Source organism: Gossypium hirsutum, chromosome D09, assembly GCF_007990345.1.
Source record: "Gossypium hirsutum isolate 1008001.06 chromosome D09, Gossypium_hirsutum_v2.1, whole genome shotgun sequence".
NCBI classification, from domain to species: domain Eukaryota; kingdom Viridiplantae; phylum Streptophyta; class Magnoliopsida; order Malvales; family Malvaceae; genus Gossypium; species Gossypium hirsutum.
In genome coordinates, this window is record NC_053445.1 from 45,303,790 (window position 1) to 45,327,251 (window position 23,462).

General features: G+C 34.1%; 2 protein-coding genes across 2 annotated transcripts; both read left to right on the forward strand.

The window, feature by feature from the left end:
* Window positions 1–11,797: 11,797 nt before the first annotated feature.
* LOC107891116 (peroxidase 21) lies at window positions 11,798–13,834 on the forward strand. Its single transcript, XM_016815769.1, has 5 exons — window positions 11,798–11,930; window positions 12,398–12,546; window positions 12,749–12,937; window positions 13,033–13,198; window positions 13,287–13,834. The coding sequence occupies exons 1-5, from the start codon at window positions 11,852–11,854 to the stop codon at window positions 13,691–13,693; spliced, it is 990 nt and encodes a 329-aa protein (XP_016671258.1). The 5' UTR covers window positions 11,798–11,851; the 3' UTR covers window positions 13,694–13,834.
* A 478-nt stretch (window positions 13,835–14,312) lies between these two features.
* LOC107891115 (DNA-binding protein S1FA) lies at window positions 14,313–16,228 on the forward strand. The gene is made up of 2 exons (XM_016815768.2): window positions 14,313–14,578; window positions 15,806–16,228. Exons 1-2 carry the CDS (start codon window positions 14,525–14,527, stop codon window positions 16,022–16,024), a joined length of 273 nt encoding a protein of 90 aa, XP_016671257.1. The 5' UTR covers window positions 14,313–14,524; the 3' UTR covers window positions 16,025–16,228.
* The last annotated feature ends 7,234 nt before the right edge of the window (window positions 16,229–23,462 follow it).

The following is a 23,462-nucleotide window of genomic DNA, read 5'->3' on the forward strand; positions in this document are numbered from 1 at the left end:
CCCGATTAAACATTCGGAATAAAAAGGGATACGAATGAAGTGACAAATGATCACATGTGTGGTATGGACTGTGTGTAGGTCACTATGTGAAAGTGAAAGTGATGGTCACGTGTGTAGTACTATGTGCAGGCTACTACGTGTACCAGAATGATAGGTCGCATGTGTAGTACTATGTGCAGGCTACTATGTGTACCGGATAGCTTCGATCACGTGTGTAGTACTATGTGCAGGCTACTACATGTATCGGATAATGATGGTCACATGTGTAGTACTATGTGCAGGCTACTATGTGAACTGGTATCATTAATTATAAGGTGGTTGCTATGTGCTGATCCCACCGGATATCATTGATTACAAAGGGTGGTTGCTGTGTGCTGAATCCACCGTATATCTGTTATTATTCCGAAGTGTTCATGGGAAATTGACTAAGTGAAAATACATGAGATCATTTAACGATTAAGTGTGATTGAATGATGAATATATGTGTGGAATTGAATTGAATAATGATTGAAAGTGAAAAAGTGAAATTATGAAAAAGTAAAATTAGCAACAAAACAGTTTTAAACAGTAACAATAGTGTGACTTTGAAAAATCACAAAAAATGGTGGAAATTTAATTAGAGAGTGAATAAGATATTAAATGAAAGCTTAATGAGTCTATCTTTACATAAAAGAAACAGAGCAAGCAAAAGAGTTATATATTTTGAGATATTTGAATTTTAGTGAGCCAGGGTCGGATTGATTTCGGAATCCCCTGTTCTAATTTTGGAAAATAATTAAAAATTGTAAAAAAAAATAATTATGAGTTATAATTTATATGCTTAGAATCCTTAATGAGTCTATTTTCAAAAGAAATAAACAAAAATAAACGAAAATATCATCTGAATTCTGTACAATGAGATAATTCATTTTTAGTGAAGAGAGGTCAGAGATGTTGAGCAGTGAAACAGGGGTGAATTTAAAGAATAAACTGTACTAATTGGCTAAACCAACAATTCTGAAAATTTTATGGTAAGAAGATATGTGAGTCTAGTTTTGAGTAAAATTAACGGAACTTAATTTGGAGCTCTGTAGCCCTGGATAAAAATAATTTAGTGATTGTAACTCGACTAGACAATTTTGAATTTAAATATAAGTGAATAGTAAAATTATGTATAATGCTATTTAAGCATGTTATATACATAAAGGATGTGGGATGAAAAGGAGGAGGAGGACAATAATATATGAATGAATTGTGTATAATTGGTTAAATGTCTGATTATAATCGATAAATGTTGAAATAGGAGTGATGCTTATATTGGTGCATTACTGGTCATGGTAAGCTCATGAGAGAAAATAAAGTTTCATAGCATATACGTATGGTATATTTGGCATGAAATGATGTCATGAGTGGCTCATGAATTAACTCATGTTGGTAAGTTGATGCATAATTATAGTATTCAAATATATACATATTTGTAATATTTTGCTATGTGATTCGGAAAAAAGGGGAATAAATAACATACTGAAAATTCGGCCATAGTGCTAGTTTATGTTAAAGGAGTGTTTTATGGTATATATTAAGTAATGGAATGTTATGAATTTTGAGATTAATTTGCTAGTCAAATAAATGACAAATGAATTGATTGCGTATTTGTAATTTTGACATATGCTTGGTATATGAAACGTAATAATATATGCTTGAATAAACTTTAAGTATTCGAATGACATGGATTTGATGGTGATAAGATTCGAACATTGAATTCATGAAGCACAGGTGATGTATAATTGTTGTGTGATAGCTTGGTTCGAGAAATTGGTTAGGTAAATGGTAAGTGCAAGCATTTATGGATATAGAAGAAAATTTGGAGTGAATATGAAATTTCGCTCAATTAAATGATTTCATCAATTAAACATTGTGTATACCAGAATGTGTTAGTGAATTACATATTCGTAAATTGACATTCGAAGTTCAGTTAGTGATATATGAAAATAACATGAAAAGATTTATGATTGTGATTAATATTGATTCTGGCTTAAAGTGAATTCTTCAATGTTGGATTGATTTAACGGATATATTGAGCATATGAATGGGTATGTATTGGGCCTCGTAAACCCTAATTAGCGACTCGAAGATAATAATTTGAAAGTTTTTAATTTGGATGAAATTTTATAACTCGGTTTAATATGTTTATAAGTGTATTTATTCTGGTAATGCCTCGTACCCTATTCCAGCGTAGAATACGGGTAAAGGGTGTTACCATGCGACATCACCAGATTCGGCCCTAATGTTTAAGCCGGGTTTGGGGTGTTACACAATCATTAACACAACACAATTTAATTGCTGAATTTTTTATTTAACTTTTACTTTAATTCCAATTTGAATCCTAACTAAACCTATATATTTTTCTTTCTCAATTCATACCCTTTTGCTACTCAATTTCTTGCCAAACTCACATTTAACTATCTAATTTTTATCATATTTTCATAATTTCGAATTTATTTCAATTTAATCCCTAAAAATCAAAACTTATATCTTAGTTTACAATTCAATCCTTTAATAAATTATAACTTGAATTTCATTCAATTAAATCCCTAATTCAACAATTTGTTCAACATAAACTATGTTCAAAAACTTCCAAAAAGTCAACTTAATTTCAACAAAACTCTATTCTAAAGCTTCTAAAACATCAAAATTAAAAGAAAAGGACTTGATTAACTTACCAAATTAAAGCTTAAATCCTTAAACCCTAGTTTTTCCTTTTTCTTTTCTTTATTTCTTTTTCCTTCCCTTGTTTTGAATGGTCTCTGTTTCTTTTCTTCTTTTGTTTCTTTTATTCTTTTATTTTATTTCTTTTATGTATTAGTTAATAATAATAACAATATATTATAATAATATAATAATATTTAATTCAAAAATATCTTTTACTTAAATTATAAGAAAATATTTTATTTTATTACAAGTGTGTTTTTATATATTTTACACATTTATTATTTTATCACCATACAATTGTTTTTATCTTATTTATTTCCTATAATATAACATCTAAACTTTAATTAATATAATTTATAATATTTTAATAATAAAAATCAAGAAAAATCTAAGATTTTTCCATGTATTGCTGCCTAATCTTAAGCCATTGACTTATTTGTCATTTTGGTCCTTTATACTTTCTTTTAATCTATAATTAAACTTTTACCCTTTACTCAACTTAGTCCTTTTTGTTAATTACTTTAAATTAAGCTAAATTCACTAAATAAAAAGTAATCTAATTAAACACACTATCAGACTCATAATTTTAATTACTCTTAATAATTATTTACAAACTCGATTTACTAAGACGGAGACCCGATAACACACTTTTTCGGTGCCCACGGATTTTGGGTCGTTACAGCACGCTTGCGCGAGATTTATAATAGATGTTAACAAAATCCAACATTCATTGCGAATTCTTGAGTATTATACGACACAAGTTTAGCTTGGACAAGTAACCTAATGTGTAACCATACATATAAATATACTCAGCTCGGACAATGGTGTGGTATAGTTACATGTGTATCCGAGTCCGTTTGCTAGGGCTCATCGAGCAAAACAATATAAGTGAAATTGAAATTTTGAAATGTGATAAAATGAACTTAACATCCAAATTGAAAAGTCATTAAATGGATTGAATTGAAAATAATATATCTTTATGATTGTTAATAGCAAAGGTAATTGATTTGGATCATGCATACTTGTTATAATCTTATGATTGTGGATTGAATGTACCAATGTGATAACTTATATGAAAGTAACATGAATTGGTATGTTAAGTTACTTGTAACATTTAAAGATTTTGGTTATACATTAATACTCACTTTGTTGATGTTTTGAGTGCCATGTTCTAGCCAAAGTTATGTTAAACTAAGGTAGCTTTAAATTCTTAGGTAAAAATAAGGTAAGCATAGTATTTTGCATATGAACTTACAAAGCATTCTATATGCTTACTCTCGTTGTTTTCTTTCCCTTGTGGATGGTCACCTTGCAGAACTCACCAAGCCGAATCATCTTGAAGCTCATACTATCACTAAATCGATAGTTATACAATTATTTTGAGTTTAAGGTTGTGGCATGTAATAAGAGTCTTAGTGTGTACTTTAGCATTTGAAAGTGTTAATTACTTGGCAAATGTGACATTGCCTGTCTTGTGTTACATGTTTCACTTGAGACTTGGCAAATGTATGGTATTAGTCATATTTCATGCTAGAATAGATGATGATATATGCTTATATGTTTTGGCATGTGGAATGTTATAAAATGAAGTAAAAAAAAAGGTAGCTAAGTTAATGAATGGTTGTAGTTGACATAATTGAATATAATGCTTGGATGTATGTTTGGAGTATGGTTGTTTTGGTTCAAGATACGGTCATTTAGGTTCATAGTGCACAAAATTAAATGGATAGGTTAATTTGTGGAAGTTGAATGGCATGTCTATTTATGTTTTGGTATAAGTAGGTTTGGCATTTGAATGAAAGTGTTGGGGGTAAACCTGATTAAGCAACGAACAACTAAACTAAAGAATAAATTGAAAAGATCGAACACAAATATTTTACGTGGAAAAACCCCTCTAAAGAGGATAAAAAAACTACTTGCAAAGATAATTTCACTAAATCGGTAAAAATGAAGAGTACAGAGATAAAGATAAAAACTAAACCTCGAAACCCGAAAAATATGAACCCTGAAAACTTAAACACAAAATTCCCTAAAAGCTTTTAAAAGCTAATACTTAAATCTTTCTAGGGTTGTAGAAGACCTGTTTATAGTTTAAATTCGTAGGTCAAATAATTTTAAAATAATATATACTAATCAGAGTTTAAGTGAGAAACTAAAACATTGTTTAATTGAAAGAAGTAAAGATCAGAAAATTGAGGAACATGTGTCACCACGTCGTCGGGACGAAGCATGTTTCTTCATCGTGATGTCAGTTGCTCGTCGAGACGAAGAGCTCCTCCTTGTTGCGACGTCACACATTGTTTATGCTGAAATGCGAGGCATACTCCACAAAAAGTAATGAAATCAATTGATTTTGAGTAGGTTAAGCTTATGTTTGATTTGGTTTTGATTAGAATGGTTAAGTGATTTGTTTGACAATAAAATGATATGAGTTTAGGTTGTTTTAATGGTACCAAGTCCGTATGAATCATGTAGGTTGTTTAACACTCCTTGAATGGGAATCAAAATGACATTTTTACCAAAAACAAGGTCCTCATCATAGCCTTTTACTCTCAATGTCGTGCCGAAATAGAATGTCGTCACGAAGTTGGTAGGTATGAAGTCATGACGTGAAATATTAAGATGGTGACGTCACGACGTGTAGAGTGTGAAATCACGATGTCAACCCAAAAGTTTCCATACCTTACAATTTGATCTTAATTCAAGCTTGGGTTAACAAAAGAGCTTTGGTAAGCTTGTGTGGGATCCAAAAATGTTTATGTAACAAATTATGTTTATGAATGCTAATGATTTTCATGTTTGAACGATCAGATGTTGCATAATGACTTGAATTTGCTCTGTCAGTAGTAGTACCTCATAGTTCGGACCCGACGACCGGATTAAATATAAAGTGTTACATTTAATTGTAACCTTAAGCTTAAGGAAAAAGTTTTAAAGGCGAAAAGTCTCTCTAATATTCGAAAAAGTCTTCAAAATAATCAAACAACTTAAAAAAAATTGTAGAACTTTATGCCAAATTTTAAGAATTCTTAAAGAAATTCTCTCTTATCATCCTTCACTAAAGAAAGGAGATAAATTCCAGGCTTAAAGTTAAAGTCTCAACTACCATTAAAACATACTTCATTTACTTAAGATTGGGTTTAAAGGTCTTTCAACTCAAATCAAATCAAGTTTTTTTAATTCATTTTTAGGATTTAATTTGAATAACCCTTAAAATAAATTGTGTTTATCTAAGATCAAATCTATGCAATCATTTCATCAAATTTTAGTTGAAGAGAAGAACGAGAAGAATTTCTTTTATTAGAAAAAGTTAAGAGTTTGAAATTTTGATAAATAATTTGTTTTATTTGTTTCCAATTTTCACGTCATATTTTTAAGCTACTTTACAAATAACCAATCAATATGTCTAAATATATATATATTTAATTAGATTAAAGTTAAATAAAAAATGCTATTTGTATCTCTTGAAACTCCTTATAAATCTAACAAGTTGGATCTAAATATCTGATTACTCTCACGAGCTTAAACTTGTGCTTACTCAATGTCTATTATTGTAACTTTAGGCTTTTCAAAGAATCGTTTTAAACAATATCCTGCAACACATTATAGAATATAAAAATGGTGATGAAAACAAATAAGAAGAGAACAATCAATTAAAATCTTGACCAACCTATGGTTATAAATATAAAATATGGAATCGTAATGGATATATACTAAATAAGAATCCTTCTTATAAAATACACAACATTTTTAATCAAATCAACAATCAGTAATAACAAAATATTTATATTGATATTCAGTATAAGAATATATGAATTCAAATACATTGAAATGTATTATTCTATTAAAGAAGAGTTGTGAATAATTTTAAGCTTTGTATAAAAGAAGTATTTATAACCATGAAAAACTATTCTTCTCGTTGAATAGAAAAAAAAAACTAATTTATTAAAATAAACATTATTTGATGAAATAAATGAAATCTATTATTAACCTTATCCATTTCTCCGTGGTCCTTTCTTTAAAAATAAAATAAAAATAATAGACATCAGTCAAATTTATGAGGATGCCCACAAAGCAATACAGATTGAGAGCAAGGCTTGAATTATTAAGTATCTATGTGCTGAATTGTTACGTATAGGTTTAGTTTAATTATTTATTTTATAATCATTCAAATATATTTATAATTTTATTAAAAATTATATCACACAGAAATCACGAATTTAAAACATAGATATATATTTAAGCATAACATATGATAATTTAAAATTCATTAATAATATATTAAATAAGTACAATATTAAAATAAAATAACATAAATATATTAAATTAACAATATTAAATATAAAATGAAAACTATTTTCACCAAAATTCTAGAAAATGGTATAACGATATGTACTTAATAAAGCATCAACATAAAATTATTGGTTAATTGATTAAGATGGTTGCGTCACATGTACATGACAGTCTAACTAAAAGAAAAATGGACAAAAATCGCACAATCTCTCTCTTATTATGAGCCACTCCTTTAGTTTATTTTTGGTATCTCCCACTAACCACTTGGAAACCAATTATTTCCCTCTCTTTTAAGTTTAAACCATAAAGCCCTTTTTGGGGGTATAGGAATAAAATAACTTAGTAAAATTGAGTGAATGAGGGTGATATTGGACTCCATATTAAGAGGCTAATAATTTCTCAAGTTACTATATAAATGCAAGTAGATTTAGTAATTCATTTCTTTTATGAATATCATAATTTGGATAACACAAATTGCTCAATATTTTATTTGTTATACAACTTCATCTTCTTATAATATTTCGGGCTTACTTTTCTTTGGGTCAAATAGACAACATGTGAACTAATTTTGTAAGCAATCGGGGATTTTAAATAATTATATATATAATTATTCATCTATACTATATTTATGTTTTTGGTTGAGTTGTGTCATAGCCTATCGGACATCAATTTAATTAGAAAAAGAAGTGTCTATTTTTTTATAAAGTAATAAATATAAGGTTAGAATATGCTCTGAGTTCATGTACCCTTCATATATTTGGAATTCAATTCCTACTTTTAGTTTTAGAAACTTAGTTCTTCTACTTTTCGTATTTTAAATTTCATATTTAATTGTTAACACCATTAAAATTCTTTTGTTAAATTCACTGATGTGGTACTGATAGAGGAAGAATTAGAAACAAACAAGTGATTTTCAAATCCAAATTCAGTTACACTACGTGGCTAAAATATTCCCAAGTTGTTAGCATCCATAGTACACTGTTATTACCATTTACCGTCTGTTTTACCACCTCTCCTACAGTATTATAAATAATTGTCTCTGTAAACGTTGTAGACACGAGGTTTCTTCTTCAATAATATTTCAATGCATTCTTCTTGTTTCCTTAGCTTAACAGCTTGATAGTTCACTGCTTGGTTATCATGGTATCAGTAGCCACTGCCTAGCAGCACCTCCGGTCCTCTCTTACCCTTCGCACTATGTCTGACTCCGACAATGAGGACTCTATCCTCGCTCCCACCCCTCGCCCAGCCAACCCACCTCAACCCTTCACCAACAAACGGATTAACATCCGCCTCGATGACTCCAACTTCCTTCTATGGAAGCAACAAGTTCTTTTAACCCTTCGCAGTCATTACTTGGAGGATTTTCTTGACAGTACCATTCCTCATCCACCAAAGTTTTTAACCCTTGCCTCTGGTGAACAAACTCGTAACCCCGCATATAAACACTACCTTCAGCAAGACTCTGGCCTCGCTTCTTGGCTTCTGTCCAACGTTGGCCCTGATGTTCTCCCTCGTCTTGTCGGGGCAGGCACAGTCTGCACCATCTGGGACTGTCTCCTCCGGTTATTCTCCAAGCTCTCCACCACCAAGATGATGCACTTGCACTGCAAACTCCGTGCTATGAAAAAGAATCACCTTTCAATGGCCCAATACCTTGCCCAGATAAAAGATATTACTGACACTCTTGCAGCGTGTGGCAACCCAGTCTTCGAACTTGAGCACATCGCCACCATCTTGAACGGCCTACCCACAGAATTTGATTCCTTTGTTGCCGTCATCACCGCCAGCCAGCAATCGTACACTCTTGATAGTGTTGTTTCTGTTCTCACCGACGCTGATACTCGCCTTAGAGATCCCATTCGATTCCTTATCTCCATCAACACAACTCAGTATCACCCTTTTTCTTCCCCAAACCCTATCACCCATACCGACCCAGCTATCTCAGCCTCACTTTTCAATTCCCAAGCCCAAATCTACCCTCAATCCACTACAGCCCATATTACCTCACCCGTCTCCTCACACTCAGCCTATTATTCACCGAACCCAACCTTTCCCAATCAACAATCCTATCCCTCGACTACTTTCTCCCCGGCTCCTCCTCGCCCATCTAACCCGTCCTCTTCAACTCGCGGCCGTCGCGGTGGTTATTCCAACCCTAACAATCGGCCACAGTGTCAATTGTTATAGGTCTCTCAACTTCATGCAAAGTTCTCTCTTAAGGATCTCGGAGAGTTAAAACTCTTCATTGGTATAGAAGTTCACAGGTCCACCACAGGTCTTCTTCTTAATCAGAAGAAATACATTTTGGATGTTCTTAGCAGGGCTGGTATGCATGAAGCTAACACTGCAAGTACTCCAATGGCAGCATATCCCAAACTCTCCAAAGCTAAAGGAAATCTTTTTTCTGATCCAACTCTCTACAGGAGTGTGATTGGTGCACTACAGTATATATGTCACACTCGTCCTGATATTAATTTCAGTGTCAACAAGGCTGCTCAGTACATGCAACAACCCAGAGACACCCACTGGACTGCAGTTAAAAGAATCTTAAGATACTTACGAGGTACTCTTGACTATGGACTGTGGTTTACAGCAGACAAATCCATGAATCTCACCATGTACTCAGATGTAGACTAGGGAAGCGATGCAGATGACAGACGATCTACCTCAGGCTATTGCCTCTTTTTAGGCGCAAATTTCATCTCCTGGAGTTCCAAGAAGCAAAGGGCAGTCTCCAGGTCAACTGCAGAAGCAGAATATAGATCCCTCGCTGATGCTGCTTCTGAACTCATGTGGGTCCAAGCAATTCTTGCTGATATTGATGTGCATACAGCCAATGTGTCAAAAATCTGGTGTGACAACACTAGCACTGTTGCTATGGCTGCAAATCCGGTTCTTCATTCCAAAACAAAACATGTGGATCTGGACCTTCATTTTGTAAGAGAAAAAGTTATGGCAGGCAAATTCCAAGTCAACTATGTGCCAGCAAATCGTCAAATCGCAGATGCACTTACAAAACCTCTGCTGCTATCTGCCTTCTGCAATCAATGCTCGAAACTACGTGTGCTTCCTTCAACTACAACTGCCACTTTCGCAAAGAAGGAAGGAAAAGGAGCAGGGTGAATGATAGAGGAAGAATTAGAAACAAACAAGTGATTTTCAAATCCAAATTCAGTTACACTACGTGGCTAAAATATTCCCAGGTTGTTAGCATCCATAGTACACTGTTATTACCATTTACCGTCTGTTTTACCACCTCTCCTACAGTATTATAAATAATTGTCTCTGTAAACGTTGTAGACACGGGGTTTCTTCTTCAATAATATTTCAATGCATTCTTCTTGTTTCCTTAGCTTAACAGCTTGATAGTTCACTGCTTGGTTATCAGGCACTTTGAAATTAAAAAAAAATACTCGCTTGATAGCCATGTAATTAAAAATTGAGATTATTTGACAAGTGAATTTCAACAATGTTAACAATTGGACCTGCATTTTTAAATTGCAAAAGTAAAGAGACTAAATTTCTTAAAATAAAAGTAAATAGACTAATTTTCAAATGTATAGGGACTTAGAGCATATTTTAACTTAAATATATATAATTATTAGGGTGTTCGGTGTTTTTATCTTTTTTATATCAAATAAATCTAAAAATAACTACACAAATTTGAATATGAGAAACCGTAAATATCAAAACTTTAATTTTACCAATTCAACTAAAGCTATATATTTAATTTTTATATAATTTTTTTTTATAAATTTATGTCCTACATAAAACTTGTTTCACTCACAAGTCACAATTTAGGTATACCATAATCTATTATATTATATATAGTTCTAATTTTGTAGTTAATTACCTTTGACAAACTGTATTTGGTACTTAGGTGTGTTTGATAAATCACTGAAAATGAAAATTTTCAACATTTAATATTTTAAATGTGTTTGATATCATTTAAATTTTTTACTTAATATAAAAATTTCAACAAAATAAATAAGTAGATAGTTACTTATCACCTAAGGTAGAAAATATTAGGTCGAATTTATTTTATTAAAAAATTAAAATATTTTTTTAAAAAAATAAGATATTTTCTTTCACCCAAAATTACCCAAAATAATATGAACTATTACATTAATAAGATTAAAATAAAAAATAAACAATATTTTAAAAATCAATATTCATTTTATCAAACGAACATAATTATATTTAATAATTATACTTGTTAATTTACTAAATAATTTTCTTTAGAAATTCAATACTATTTAAATTTTCAGTTTACCAAATGTTTAGGTCACTTATTAATAGTTAACACGGTTAGTTCACAAATAAACTGATTTGTATGGCAAAAATTGAGCCATTAGTTACGCATTTTGTAATATGAAGAACACAAATTAAAAATTAAAACTATAATTAAAATACAAAATACATATTATTGTAATATTAAATAATTTCAAATCAATGCTTCATTAATGAAAAAATTAAAGAAAATTGTAGGAAAACCAATTATACGTGAGGAATCCAACAAATCTCTTTCCTCTTGCCATCAATATTCAATATAGTTGAATCCATAGTAGAATGCTTAAAGATGTGAACAAATAAACAATAATGAAGTATAAAAATTATATTATACATCCAGCGAATCCTGAAGAAAAACTTGATCGTTGCCCCATAGTGGGGGCGGCCGCTCGCGTGAGGAGGGAAGGGGGCATAAGGTCAAAGAAAGTGGCGTAGTGGAGGGATCGAGATTAGGGAGCTTGCCCTTTCTTTTATTTTAATTTAATTTTCTCATTTTTCAGGCTCTTCTAAAACACTACTATATAAAGCTTGGGTCGACGGTCTTTGAGTTGTATCACACCAAAGATATTCATAGATGATGGCTATCAAGAGCCACCATTGCTGCTTCAGCTTTATCTTTCTGTTATTACCATTACTCCTACAGCTTCATTCTGGTACTTAAACTATTTCTTTTCATTTTTATGTTTTAGCTCTATGTCGTGTTTTTATTATATGCTCAAATTCGTACCCTGGGATAGACTTCCTTACGTGAGAGTTTAGAGTTAGACCGATGTGAGTACTACTATTACTATTACCATTAGTTGGTAATTATACAATTCTTAATTAGTAAAATTTTTGCATTATATATGGCCAAAGCTCAATGACCTTGCCTACCTAAGAATTTGTGTAATCAATGGATTAAGATGAACAGGAGAAAGTAGAGTTGGTTGCAATGCCACCAATCTCATGAGCTTAATTTAGACATGTTGGACCCCATAGATTTTTATATATATATTTCACGATAGACTACCAACATTACCTAGCAATATTTTAATTCCATGGATGAAAGCCAGTTCTGATAAGGTTTCAGAGAGGGAAAAAAAATACCAAGGAAAGCAATTAATCTTATCCTTTTTTGCAGTCAAAGGTGATCTCCAGTTGAACTACTATGCTCAAAGTTGCCCCAATGCTGAAGAGATCATCAAACAACAAGTCATCAAGCTCTACAACAAACATGGAAACACAGCTGTTTCTTGGGTTCGAAATCTCTTCCATGACTGCATGGTTAAGGTATATATCTTTTGTGTAATTAAATCATATTTAGTCTTATCCTATTTATGGCAAAGTCAAGTATCATATATGGGTATGTTTTCACCATAATGGTTTTTTTTTTCATATATTTATAAAAGTATACTTCTATACATATATCCGAATATGTGATTATATAATGAAAATGAAGAGCGAGAATAACATAGCTATTTTGTTGATGCAGTCATGCGATGCATCGTTATTGTTAGAGACGGTGAATGGAATTGAATCGGAACAAAAATCAGATAGGAGTTTTGGGATGAGAAATTTCAAGTACGTTAAGACAATTAAAGATGCTCTGGAGCAAGAATGTCCAGGGACAGTTTCCTGCGCTGATATCGTCTCTCTTTCTGCTAGAGATGGCATTGTCTTGGTCTGTATATATATATTTTCATTAAAAACAAAAATCAAAACATAAATGGACAGTTTTGTTAAACGTATAAACCTATACCTCTGCCCATATTACAGCTTGGAGGACCACGCATTGAGATGAAAACCGGTCGGAAAGATAGCAAGAGAAGTTACCTTTCAGAGGTAGAAAATACCATCCCCAACCACAATGATTCAATGGAGTTGGTGCTTTCACGCTTTCAATCCATTGGCATCGACACCCAAGGAATAGTAGCTTTATTAGGTATAATATTTATATATATGTATGAAAACTATGTTCTCGTTTGATTTATTCCATATAATATGATAAATCTTGCATTATTATTGTTTAGGAGCTCACTCCGTAGGTCGAGTTCATTGTGTAAACTTAGTACACAGACTCTACCCCACAGTTGATCCGACATTGGACCCTGACTATGCCGAGTACCTTAAAGGGAGGTGTCCGACACCCGACCCTGATCCGGAAGCGGTGTTGTACTCGAGAAACGACCGGGAAACGCCGATGATTCTTGACAATATGTACTACAAGAACTTGTTGAAGCACAAGGGGTTGCTGGTGATCGACCAGCAACTGACCTCTGATCCCACTACTTCCCCTTTTGTGGAGAAAATGGCTGCTGATAATGGATATTTCCATGACCAGTTTGCCAGAGCTGTGCTGTTGTTGTCAGAGAATAATCCACTTACGGGAGATGAAGGAGAGGTTCGAAAGGATTGTCGTTATGTCAACAGTGAATAAATTTACAATGTTAAAAGAAACTGGGGAATGCAACTTTTCCTTAGTATGCTTGCAACTCGCAAGTTAATTATATTTGTGTTGCAATAAAATTTGTCCCGCAAGAGATAATTATGAACTCCAAAAGAATGAAGAATTAAACTATGCAAACCGTGTAAATATGGAGGATGTTTTCATTCCAAACAAAAAAAAAACGCGTGTTAATTGTAATTAAGTATGAGCTAAGGCATATCTCAAAAAAAAAAGAAAGTATGAGCTAAGGCAAATCCTTTTCTTTCTTATATTGTTTTTATGCTAAATTATTACGAAAAATATAAAAATTTAAATACAAATCAATCACAAAGTGTTTATATGACTCAGTTCCACAAAGCTGAGATTTGGGATTAAGTCTTAGATATTGACAAAAGAAACATTAACGTCGGGATTAATTTTTTTTAGTTACTCGGTTTCGAAATTGCCAAAAATTAAATTGTTTTGATTTTTTGAGAGGACTAATTTACTATATAGCGAAATTGAGAGGGACCAAAGAGATGATTTTACCCCTATATATTTTGACACAGTTCGTACGAACTAACACTCCAATGGGCTTAATATGTTAAGAGGTAAAGCCCAACTTTTACTTGGATCCATTGGACTGGAGAAAATGGGTTTCAACTGTCAACTCTGAATCTGAATCTGCATCCAAATCATGATAATCAAAATCCGTAACAGTCCCGTTATAAATACCATCAGCTACGGTACCTGGAATTGGTTTTATTCATCTTCTCCAATTTCAGGAATTTTCTCCGTCCTAAATTCGTTTTGGTCGGGAGCTCTACCTTTGAGTTCGCAGCCATGGCAGAAGAGTCCGACTTCGCCGATAAGGTTCCTCCCTCCTTTTATGAAATGGTACATATTTCTTGAATCTCAATATCTTTGGCAATTCACCTAGATCCGTGCTAAATCAATTGAAATTTTCCATCTAATATAGAGATCTGGTTTTCTCTCCCCGCCTTATTACTTGGTATTGTGCTGATCTAGTGTTTTTTTTATCATTCCATTTTATATTGTTTTGAGAATTGTGCATGCTGATTGTCTCGCATAATTTAGATTTTCTTTTTTCTTAATTGCATGTTTTTGTTTGAGTAATCTAACATCAAGATGTTTTCATTTTTCATATTGCATGTATATTACCAATTAATTTTTTTTCCATGTGCTGGTGGTTGAAATCTTTTAGTACATAAAAACTTTTCTTCTGGATTGGATTCTTTCTTTAAGCAAATTAAATATTTTAATTGGAATAATTAATTTGACATTGATCCATTTTCAATGCAAGTTTTCGGTGATGATAATAACTAATAATGTTGTTAGCTTTTGTTTTGACTCGTTTAATAGTAGGATGATATGTTGTAAATGTAAAGATTGGCTGAGATTTTTTTTTCCTTTTCATTAATTTTGTTTGCTAAAGACAAAGCAGTCATTTAATAGCTGCTATTAATGGAAAGATTTCCCTTTCTTAATGTGGGATTTGAAATGATCAACTCGGATTGGGTTTTTGTTAGTCTATACTCCTCCTTAATGTCCAAAAAGAAAAAAAAATGAAAACTGAATTTTTAGCGGACAACCAGAAAAATGTTCTCACTTGGTAACATTCGATGATTTCGTTATGCATTTCAATGCCATAATTATGCCTAGCTTGCTAAAATGAGCATGAGCTCGATTAAGAATTAACATCTCTGATAAATTAACGGGGTCTTGGTAGAAACCTTGTGCACTCAATTAAGTCTCATTATAAACGAATGATAAATTATTTTTTAGAGCAATGCTGCCTGTATCCGATGTTGTCCTGCATTGTATAATTTTTTATTTTGCAAGTATCCTATGACATAACTTAATAACCCCTTTGAAAAGTCAGCAACTTCCATGTAGGAGGACTAAGTTCTTAAAATAAAACATATGCAATTAAGAATTTTCCTTCCATGATAAAATGAACTTTCCCTGTTGGTTCTCGATGGCCATGCGAAGCTAAAATGTTGAAGCTAAATATCGAGCAGCTAGTTGTGTTTGTGTGTTTTTCTTGTGCATTAGATGATGAATGCTTACAGTGTAATAATTTCGTTTCCCCTGATGCAATAGGGAAACAAGATCATTTATGAAACTGAAGCCAAAGGGTTGAACCCGGGATTGATAGTGCTACTAGTTGTTCTGGGGCTGCTGCTGATATTCCTTGTAGGGAACTATGTACTTTACTCGTATGCGCAAAAGACTCTTCCACCTAGGAAAAAGAAGCCAGTATCCAAGAAGAAGATGAAGAGAGAGAGGCTGAAGCAAGGAGTCTCAGCGCCAGGAGAGTAGGACTTCGAGGTCTGATCTCTTCAGCTCCCCATGTTAAACTGTTTGCAACTTCCTGTTCCGTGTCCGGTGAGTTACGTTAGTCAGTCAAACTTTAACATCTTAATTAGAAGTTAACATACCTTTGCGTAGATAAGGAAGTAAATACTGTTTTTAGTTTGTCTGGTGCAGGTTTACTTGTTGCAATTTCGATTTTGTTTACTCTTATTATATGTTTCGTTTTAATTTGCATCTTATGTTACTCATTTAGTTGCTTCCACAACCCATGGAAGCCGTTTACTGACTCAAAGCAACCGCAATAAAGCCTTTTAGTGGTGCTTCATAGGCTTTTCCTGTTTACAGGGCATGTACTAATTTCAAACTTAGGATACGTTGCATGCCCAGTGGAAAAGAATGTTTTTGATTTGATCATCTGAAAAAGAAACATTAGAACCTCGTTCAAGAACTTTAGCCATTAGCCGTTCTGTTGGTTTTAACGAAATCATCTTATGCGATTCAAACCTCTAAGCCCAACATGCTCTTATTCAAGAACCATGTAATATATTATTATCAGTGCAATACAGATGTATCCATCAATATGTTATTTGGTTTCTCACGTTCGTAAAGAATTTAGAACGAACCGATTGAACATTATTTTTACTACATGCATCACTGATGATGTAATTACGAGGTAGCTACTCTCCTAGAATTCTTTCATATTACAAGGCAGGACATGGACAATGGCCCATGGCCATGGTCTAATCCCCAGGACAGGCTTGAGGCAAATGCAAAGGAGCTCACAGAATTCCAGGCAGAAAACATGGGTTGCAAAGTCACAGGCTGATTCACACTGTTGGCGTTGCAACTCATCTTCCACTAACTATCCCACAGCATCCGCATGATCCTTTTAGTGCCCTGTTCATCCCAAGAAAACCACCAGATTTCTAAAATCTCCATTTTTCCTTTGATTCTGTGTGTAAAACTCCACATGAAAGAACATTATCAAGGGATCAACTAACGCAGTAGCTCATCGTACAATAACAGTGTTTGAAAATGAGAATAGAACCAAACATTTGATTTTACCAATGAACTCTACAGGATGGTAGAAACTTCCAAAAGCCAAATTTGGAGGATGGAGGGGCGTATTTTGCAACCCATGTTTCTAAACCTGTATCTGCAAGCGTTAGCCACACCCACATAGTTCCCGTCAATCATCAATTCTCAATCTTCTTCTTCTTCCTTCTTTCTCCTCCCCCTCCTCCACAATTTAATGTTAATAAGTAACAATAATCAAATTAAAAAGGCAGAATTAATTATTTGGTACCTAAATCTTAATTTGGTATCTAAGGTTTTTGTGTCCAATGAGGTAATTGAGCTTGACATTTTTTCTTAATTTGATACTTAAGCTTTTTTTAGATTCAATTTGGTACCCAAATTTGTTAAATGATATACAAATTACCCCAAAACAATAACGGTACTAAAAAAATTCGTGTTATGTTACAAAAATATCTTCAGTATTAGATGAAATTTATGTTAAAAAATTATGCATTGAGCTATACTTAACAAATTAATATTGAATAAGGAATACCATGTCATTTGCCACATGTCAATCATCCAATAATTATTTTTTCTACCTCATAAAAAATCATATTATTAGTATATTGGAGTAATTTGTATCAGGGTTGACAAGTTCAAGTACCGAATCAGTCAAAAAAAAGTACCAAATTAGGAAAAAAGAGTCAAGTTTAAGTACCAAATTAGACTAAAAAAAAGGGTCAAATTAAAAAAAGTCTCAAGTTCAAGTACTAAATCAAAAAAAAGTGTCAAGTTTAAATACCAAATTAGACAACAAAATCTAAGTATTTGTCTCTTTCAGTTGTGGTGCAATATACTTAAAAGCTCCTATTTCTATCCCATTAGGACACAAAATTGAATTATCATTGCACATTTCTTATTTCATAATTATGTTTGTAATGAAATGTCTTATGACCCATTGAAATCGGATGATGAAGCTTCAAGTAATGAGGAAGTCGGAGATGATATGAATGAAACATTAGTTTCCTAAATTGATGAAACATTAGTTTCCTAAATTGAGCCTACAAATGAGTGGACCATGTGGCAATAACAATTTACTAAGAAGATGTTTAGTGAGTGGAAGGCTACTTCAAAGAGTGAAATAATGGAATAAATTGATCTGAAGTAATTGTAGTAATTTCACTAAATGTAGATATGAGTTTAGTTGTCAATGTACGAACTACTTTACATAAATATTTCATTGGCATGAAATGTTTGATTGTATTTATTTGTGATATTTATATTCTTTATTTGTAGATTTCATTCTTCTTTATATTTGATTTGGCAATAATTTGATGTATTATATCATTCCACTTATACATATAGAATGACAAATCAAGAGGTGAATTTGAAATGTGAGAGGTTTAAGTAGCAATTCTTACAAGAGACATTGGACAGATGATGAAGGTACTGTTTAATGCAAAGCCTTACGGTGAGTTTGGATGGGCGGTGCGTTTACCTGCGGTTAGTATAAATACAGCGGTGGCGGTGAGATTAGATACTGTAGAGATACTGTAGCGTGAGACAAAAAGTAAGCTAAACGCACCGCACCGCACCCAATCGCCCATCCAAACCCACCCTTAGTTGAATTGCACCACCTAGGCAACCACAATATTAATTGCGGCTTCAATAAAGGATATCTATCTAAACTGCAGAAAATGTTATAATTAAAATTCTCCTTTTTTGGGTATCAAAATTAAGCCTCGCATGGAGAATAAGTAAAGAACTCTTAGAAACAAATGGTCAATTGTATATGATATGATCTATAGCATACGCACTAACAACTTGGGATAGTGTTGCGCGGAAGCGTGTGAAAGAGTAAAATTATTGTACTGAAAAATCACACTAAGTTCAATTCCCAGGAAAGAGAGGTGGATCACGAGGATCGCTTACATACCAGATCTTTCCTAGCCAGAATATCCCTCTATCGTAATTTAATAGCACAATAAATCACTACAATGACACTTGCAAAATATGCAGAACAAAAATAAAGAACACTAGAATTTTAACGAGGTTCAGCAAATTTTGCCTACGTCCTCGGGCACTACCAAATATATTTCACTCCAAAAATACAAGTGAAAGTTTACAAATAGGGAGAGAGAACAATTGCCTTAAGTAGAGAATGGCAAGTGTGGGATGAAGAAAGTAAGAAATGGTTAGGCCTATTTATAGTTGAGGTTTAAGGATCAACTTGCAATGTCCCTATACAATTAGGGACCAAAATTGCAATTATCCCATGCCAACTAATCTTACTTTCTACTTTCGGTACCTTTCGGTGCCAACTTTCTGCCACTATTCATCTTTGAAAAGTCAAAGATTGTAGGTATCCAATAATCTCCACCTTGAAGATTTGATTAGGATAATCTTATCTTCACACAATTCTTTCTACCTTTGACAACAATACTTGATAGTGCCTTCTTCAACTGTTAAACTTGCAGGATATTGATCAAGTTCAAACAATGTTCGAACTTGGTTGTTGTTACCACCTTGGTCATCATATCTGCGGGATTATCTGCAGTCTTGATCTTCTGAAGACAAATTTTCCCCTCTTCAATAATTTCCCGCACAAAATGGAATCGTACGTCGATATGTTTTGTACGTGCATGATAGACTTGATTCTTTGCTAAATGAATAGCACTTTGACTATCACAATACACGTTAATATGCTCCTGAACCAACCCCAAGGTTTTAGCCATACTTTGTAACCAAATAGCCTCCTTTACAGCCTCTGTTACAGCCATGTATTCGGCTTCTGTGGTTGACAATGCAACTGTAGACTGTAGTGTAGACTTCCAACTTATTGGTCCTCCAGCAAGTGTAAACACATAACCGGTGGTTGATCTTCGCTTGTCCAAATCACCGGCATAGTCAGAATCAACGTACCCAATAACACCTTTACCAAGTGTATTATCCTGCTTGAACAGTAATCTAACATCCACGGTCTTCTGAATATACCGTAGAATCCATTTCACAGCTTGCCAATGTCCTTTTCCAGGATTATGCATATACCTGCTCACTATACTAACTGCCTGTGAAATGTCGGGTCTTGTACACACCATTGCATACATCAAGCTACCCACTGCATTAGAATACGGAACTTGCAACATGTATTCTTGTTCCGTATTCGTCGAAGGAGATAGTTGTGCAGAAAGCTTGAAATGAGAAGCCAACGGGGTACTTACAGGTTTGGTCTGCTTGTTCATGCCAAACTGCTGTAGTACTTTCTTCAAATACTGCTTCTGAGACAAGCTAACTCTGCCATGAGCTCTATCTCTACATATTTCCATGCCGAGAATCTTTTTAGCTTCTCCTAGATCTTTCATCTCAAACTCGAGATTGAGTTGAGTCTTCAATCTTTCAATCTCAACTTTGCTCTTAGATGCTATTAGCATATCATCAACATATAAGAGCAAGTATATGAAAGTTCCTTCTTGTAGCTTCTGAAAATACACGCAATGATCAAATTTACTTCTTGTGTACCTTTGCCCTTTCATGAACTGATCAAATCGCTTGTACCACTGCCTCGGAGATTGCTTCAATCCATAAAGCGACTTTGTCAGTTTACAAACCCAATTTTCTTTTCCAGCAACCTTGAATCCATCTGGCTGAGTCATATAGATTTCCTCTTCCAAATCACCGTGTAAAAACGCGGTCTTCACATCAAGCTGAACTAGTTCAAGATCATATTGCGCAACCAAGGCTAGCAAAATCCGAATAGACGAATGCTTCACAACTGGAGAAAACACTTCATTGTAGTCTATTCCTTCTTTCTGAGCGTAACCCTTTGCTACCAATCTAGCCTTGTATCGAATTTCATTTTTACCAGGAAATCCTTCCTTCTTTGCATATACCCATTTGCATCCAATTGCCTTCTTTCCCTTGGGCAGTCTCACCAACTCCCAAGTCCTATTTTTATGAAGAGACTGCATTTCTTCATTCATAGCTTGCTTCCACTTTACACCATCAGAGTTACTTATTACTTCTGTGTAAATGGAAGGAACATCATCATCTGCAATTGGAAGTGCATAGGCCACTATATCGTCAAAGCGAGCAGGCTTACGAATCTCTCTTCTTGGCCTCCTATATGCAATTGAATCTTGTTGCTGTAGAAGTTCTTGGGTCGAAACTTCTTCATCATTTGTTCTTTCAATATTAGCTGGATCATCATTAACCTTTTCAAACTCCACCTGCTGCAAAGTACTACTGGTTTTGTCATCCTTTTGTGAATCCTCGTTCTTCATCATGGTTGATTCATCAAAAGTTACATCTCTACTGAAAACAATCTTCCTTGTATCAGGACACCAGAGACGGTATCCTTTTACACCACCAGTTATACCCATGAATAATGCTTTCTTTGCTCTTGGGTCTAACTTAGATTCTTTTACATGATAATATGCAGTGGAACCAAAAACATTTAAAGAATCATAATCAGTAGCAGGTTTACCAGTCCACATCTCCATAGGAGTTTTTCCATTTATTGCAGCTGATGGCAATCGGTTAATTAGATGGCACGCATATGTAACTGCCTCAGCCCAAAATTCCTTGCCCAATCCAGCATTGGACAATATACATCGAACTTTCTCCAGTATAGTCCGATTCATGCGTTCTGCCACCCCATTCTGCTGTGGTGTATCTCGAACAGTGAAGTGTCGCACAATGCCCTCATCTTGACATACTTGTAGAAATGGATCATTTTTGTACTCAGTACCATTATCTGATCGAAGTCGTTTGACCTTTCGACCTGTCTGAGTCTCCACCATCTTCTTCCACTTCAGAAATGCATCCAAAACTTCATTTTTTCTTTTCATTAGATACACCCATACTTTTCTTGAATAATCATCAAGAAAAGTGACAAAATAGTGCATACCTCCCAAAGAAGCCACTTTGGTAGGTCCCCACACATCACTGTGAACATAGTCCAGAATTCCTTTCGTATTGTGAATTGTTGAACCAAATTTTACCCTCGTCTGCTTGCCCAGAACACAATGTTCACAGAATTCCAATTTGCAAGAATTTGCACATTTCAACAAGCCTTGCTTCGCCAAAGTCTGCAAAGCTTTTTCACCAGCATGTCCCAATCGCCTATGCCATAACCTGGTAGCCTCTGAATCTGCATCTTTCGCAGAAGCTGTTGATGTTGATCCAATAACTGTACTTCCATTTAAATAGTACAAGTTATTTCTTCTAGTGCCTTTCATCACCGTCAATACCCCAGCTACTACCTTTAGTAATCCATCTCTCAAAGTGATTGTGAGCCCTTTAGATTCTAGGGCCTCTAATGAGATGAGATTTTTCTTCAAGCTGGGTACATAGCGAACATCTGTCAGAACTTGGATTGAGCCGTCATGGTTCTTCAATTTGATTGTACCTACACTCATTGTCTTACAGGCACTATCATTGCCCATAAAAACAACTCCACCTTCTAGTTCTTCAAGACTAGAAAACCAGTCCTTATTAGGACACATACGGTAAGTACATCCCGAATCCAATATCCACTCATCCGTTTGACATGCCATTGCCATGCCAACCAAGCTAAAGTCTGACTCCTCATCATGCTCCGCTACACATGCATTAGAAATAGACTTGCCCTTTTGTAACTTAGGATAATTCTTTTTCCAATGCCCTTTCTCACGACAAAAGGCACATTCATCTTTGGCGGGTCTCCCTTTGGACTTACCCCTTCTACCAGGTTTGCTGCTGTGTGAACGACCTCTTACTGTTAAGACTTCTGCAGTTGTATCTCTGTGATCTCTTTTATCTTTCTTTCGAGTCTCAGATCTATACAACGCACTACAGACTGCATCAAATGTGATTGAATCTTTCCCATGAAGCAATGTGGTGGTAAGATGATCATATTCATCAGAAAGGGAATTCAACAACAATAATGCCTTGTCTTCATCTTCAAATTTCTCATCTAAATTTAGCAAGTCTGCTAAAATTTTATTGAATGAGTTCACATGGTCATTCATCGACATACCGGGTGCATACGTGAACCGAAAAAGTTTCTTTTTCATATAAAGCCTATTTTCAAGACTTTTCGTTAGAAACTTTTCTTCCAATGTATCCCACAGCTTCTTCGCTGATGTCTCCCTCATGACGGAGTACTTCTGCTCTTTGGCCAAACATAGGCGGATTGTACCACACGTCTGTCTATTGATCTTGGCCCACTCCTTGTCATCCATCTTGTCAGGTTTTTCTTCAAGGGCTATATCCAGCTCTTGCTGACATAAGACATCCAGGATCTCACACTGCCACATACCAAAATTATTGGTACCGTCAAATTTCTTTACTTCAAATTTTGCATTTGTCACAGTAGTCCTTGCTGATGACGATGCTGCTGCCATTTTTCTCCTCAATCCCAACTACTGTATACGTGAACAGTACCGTA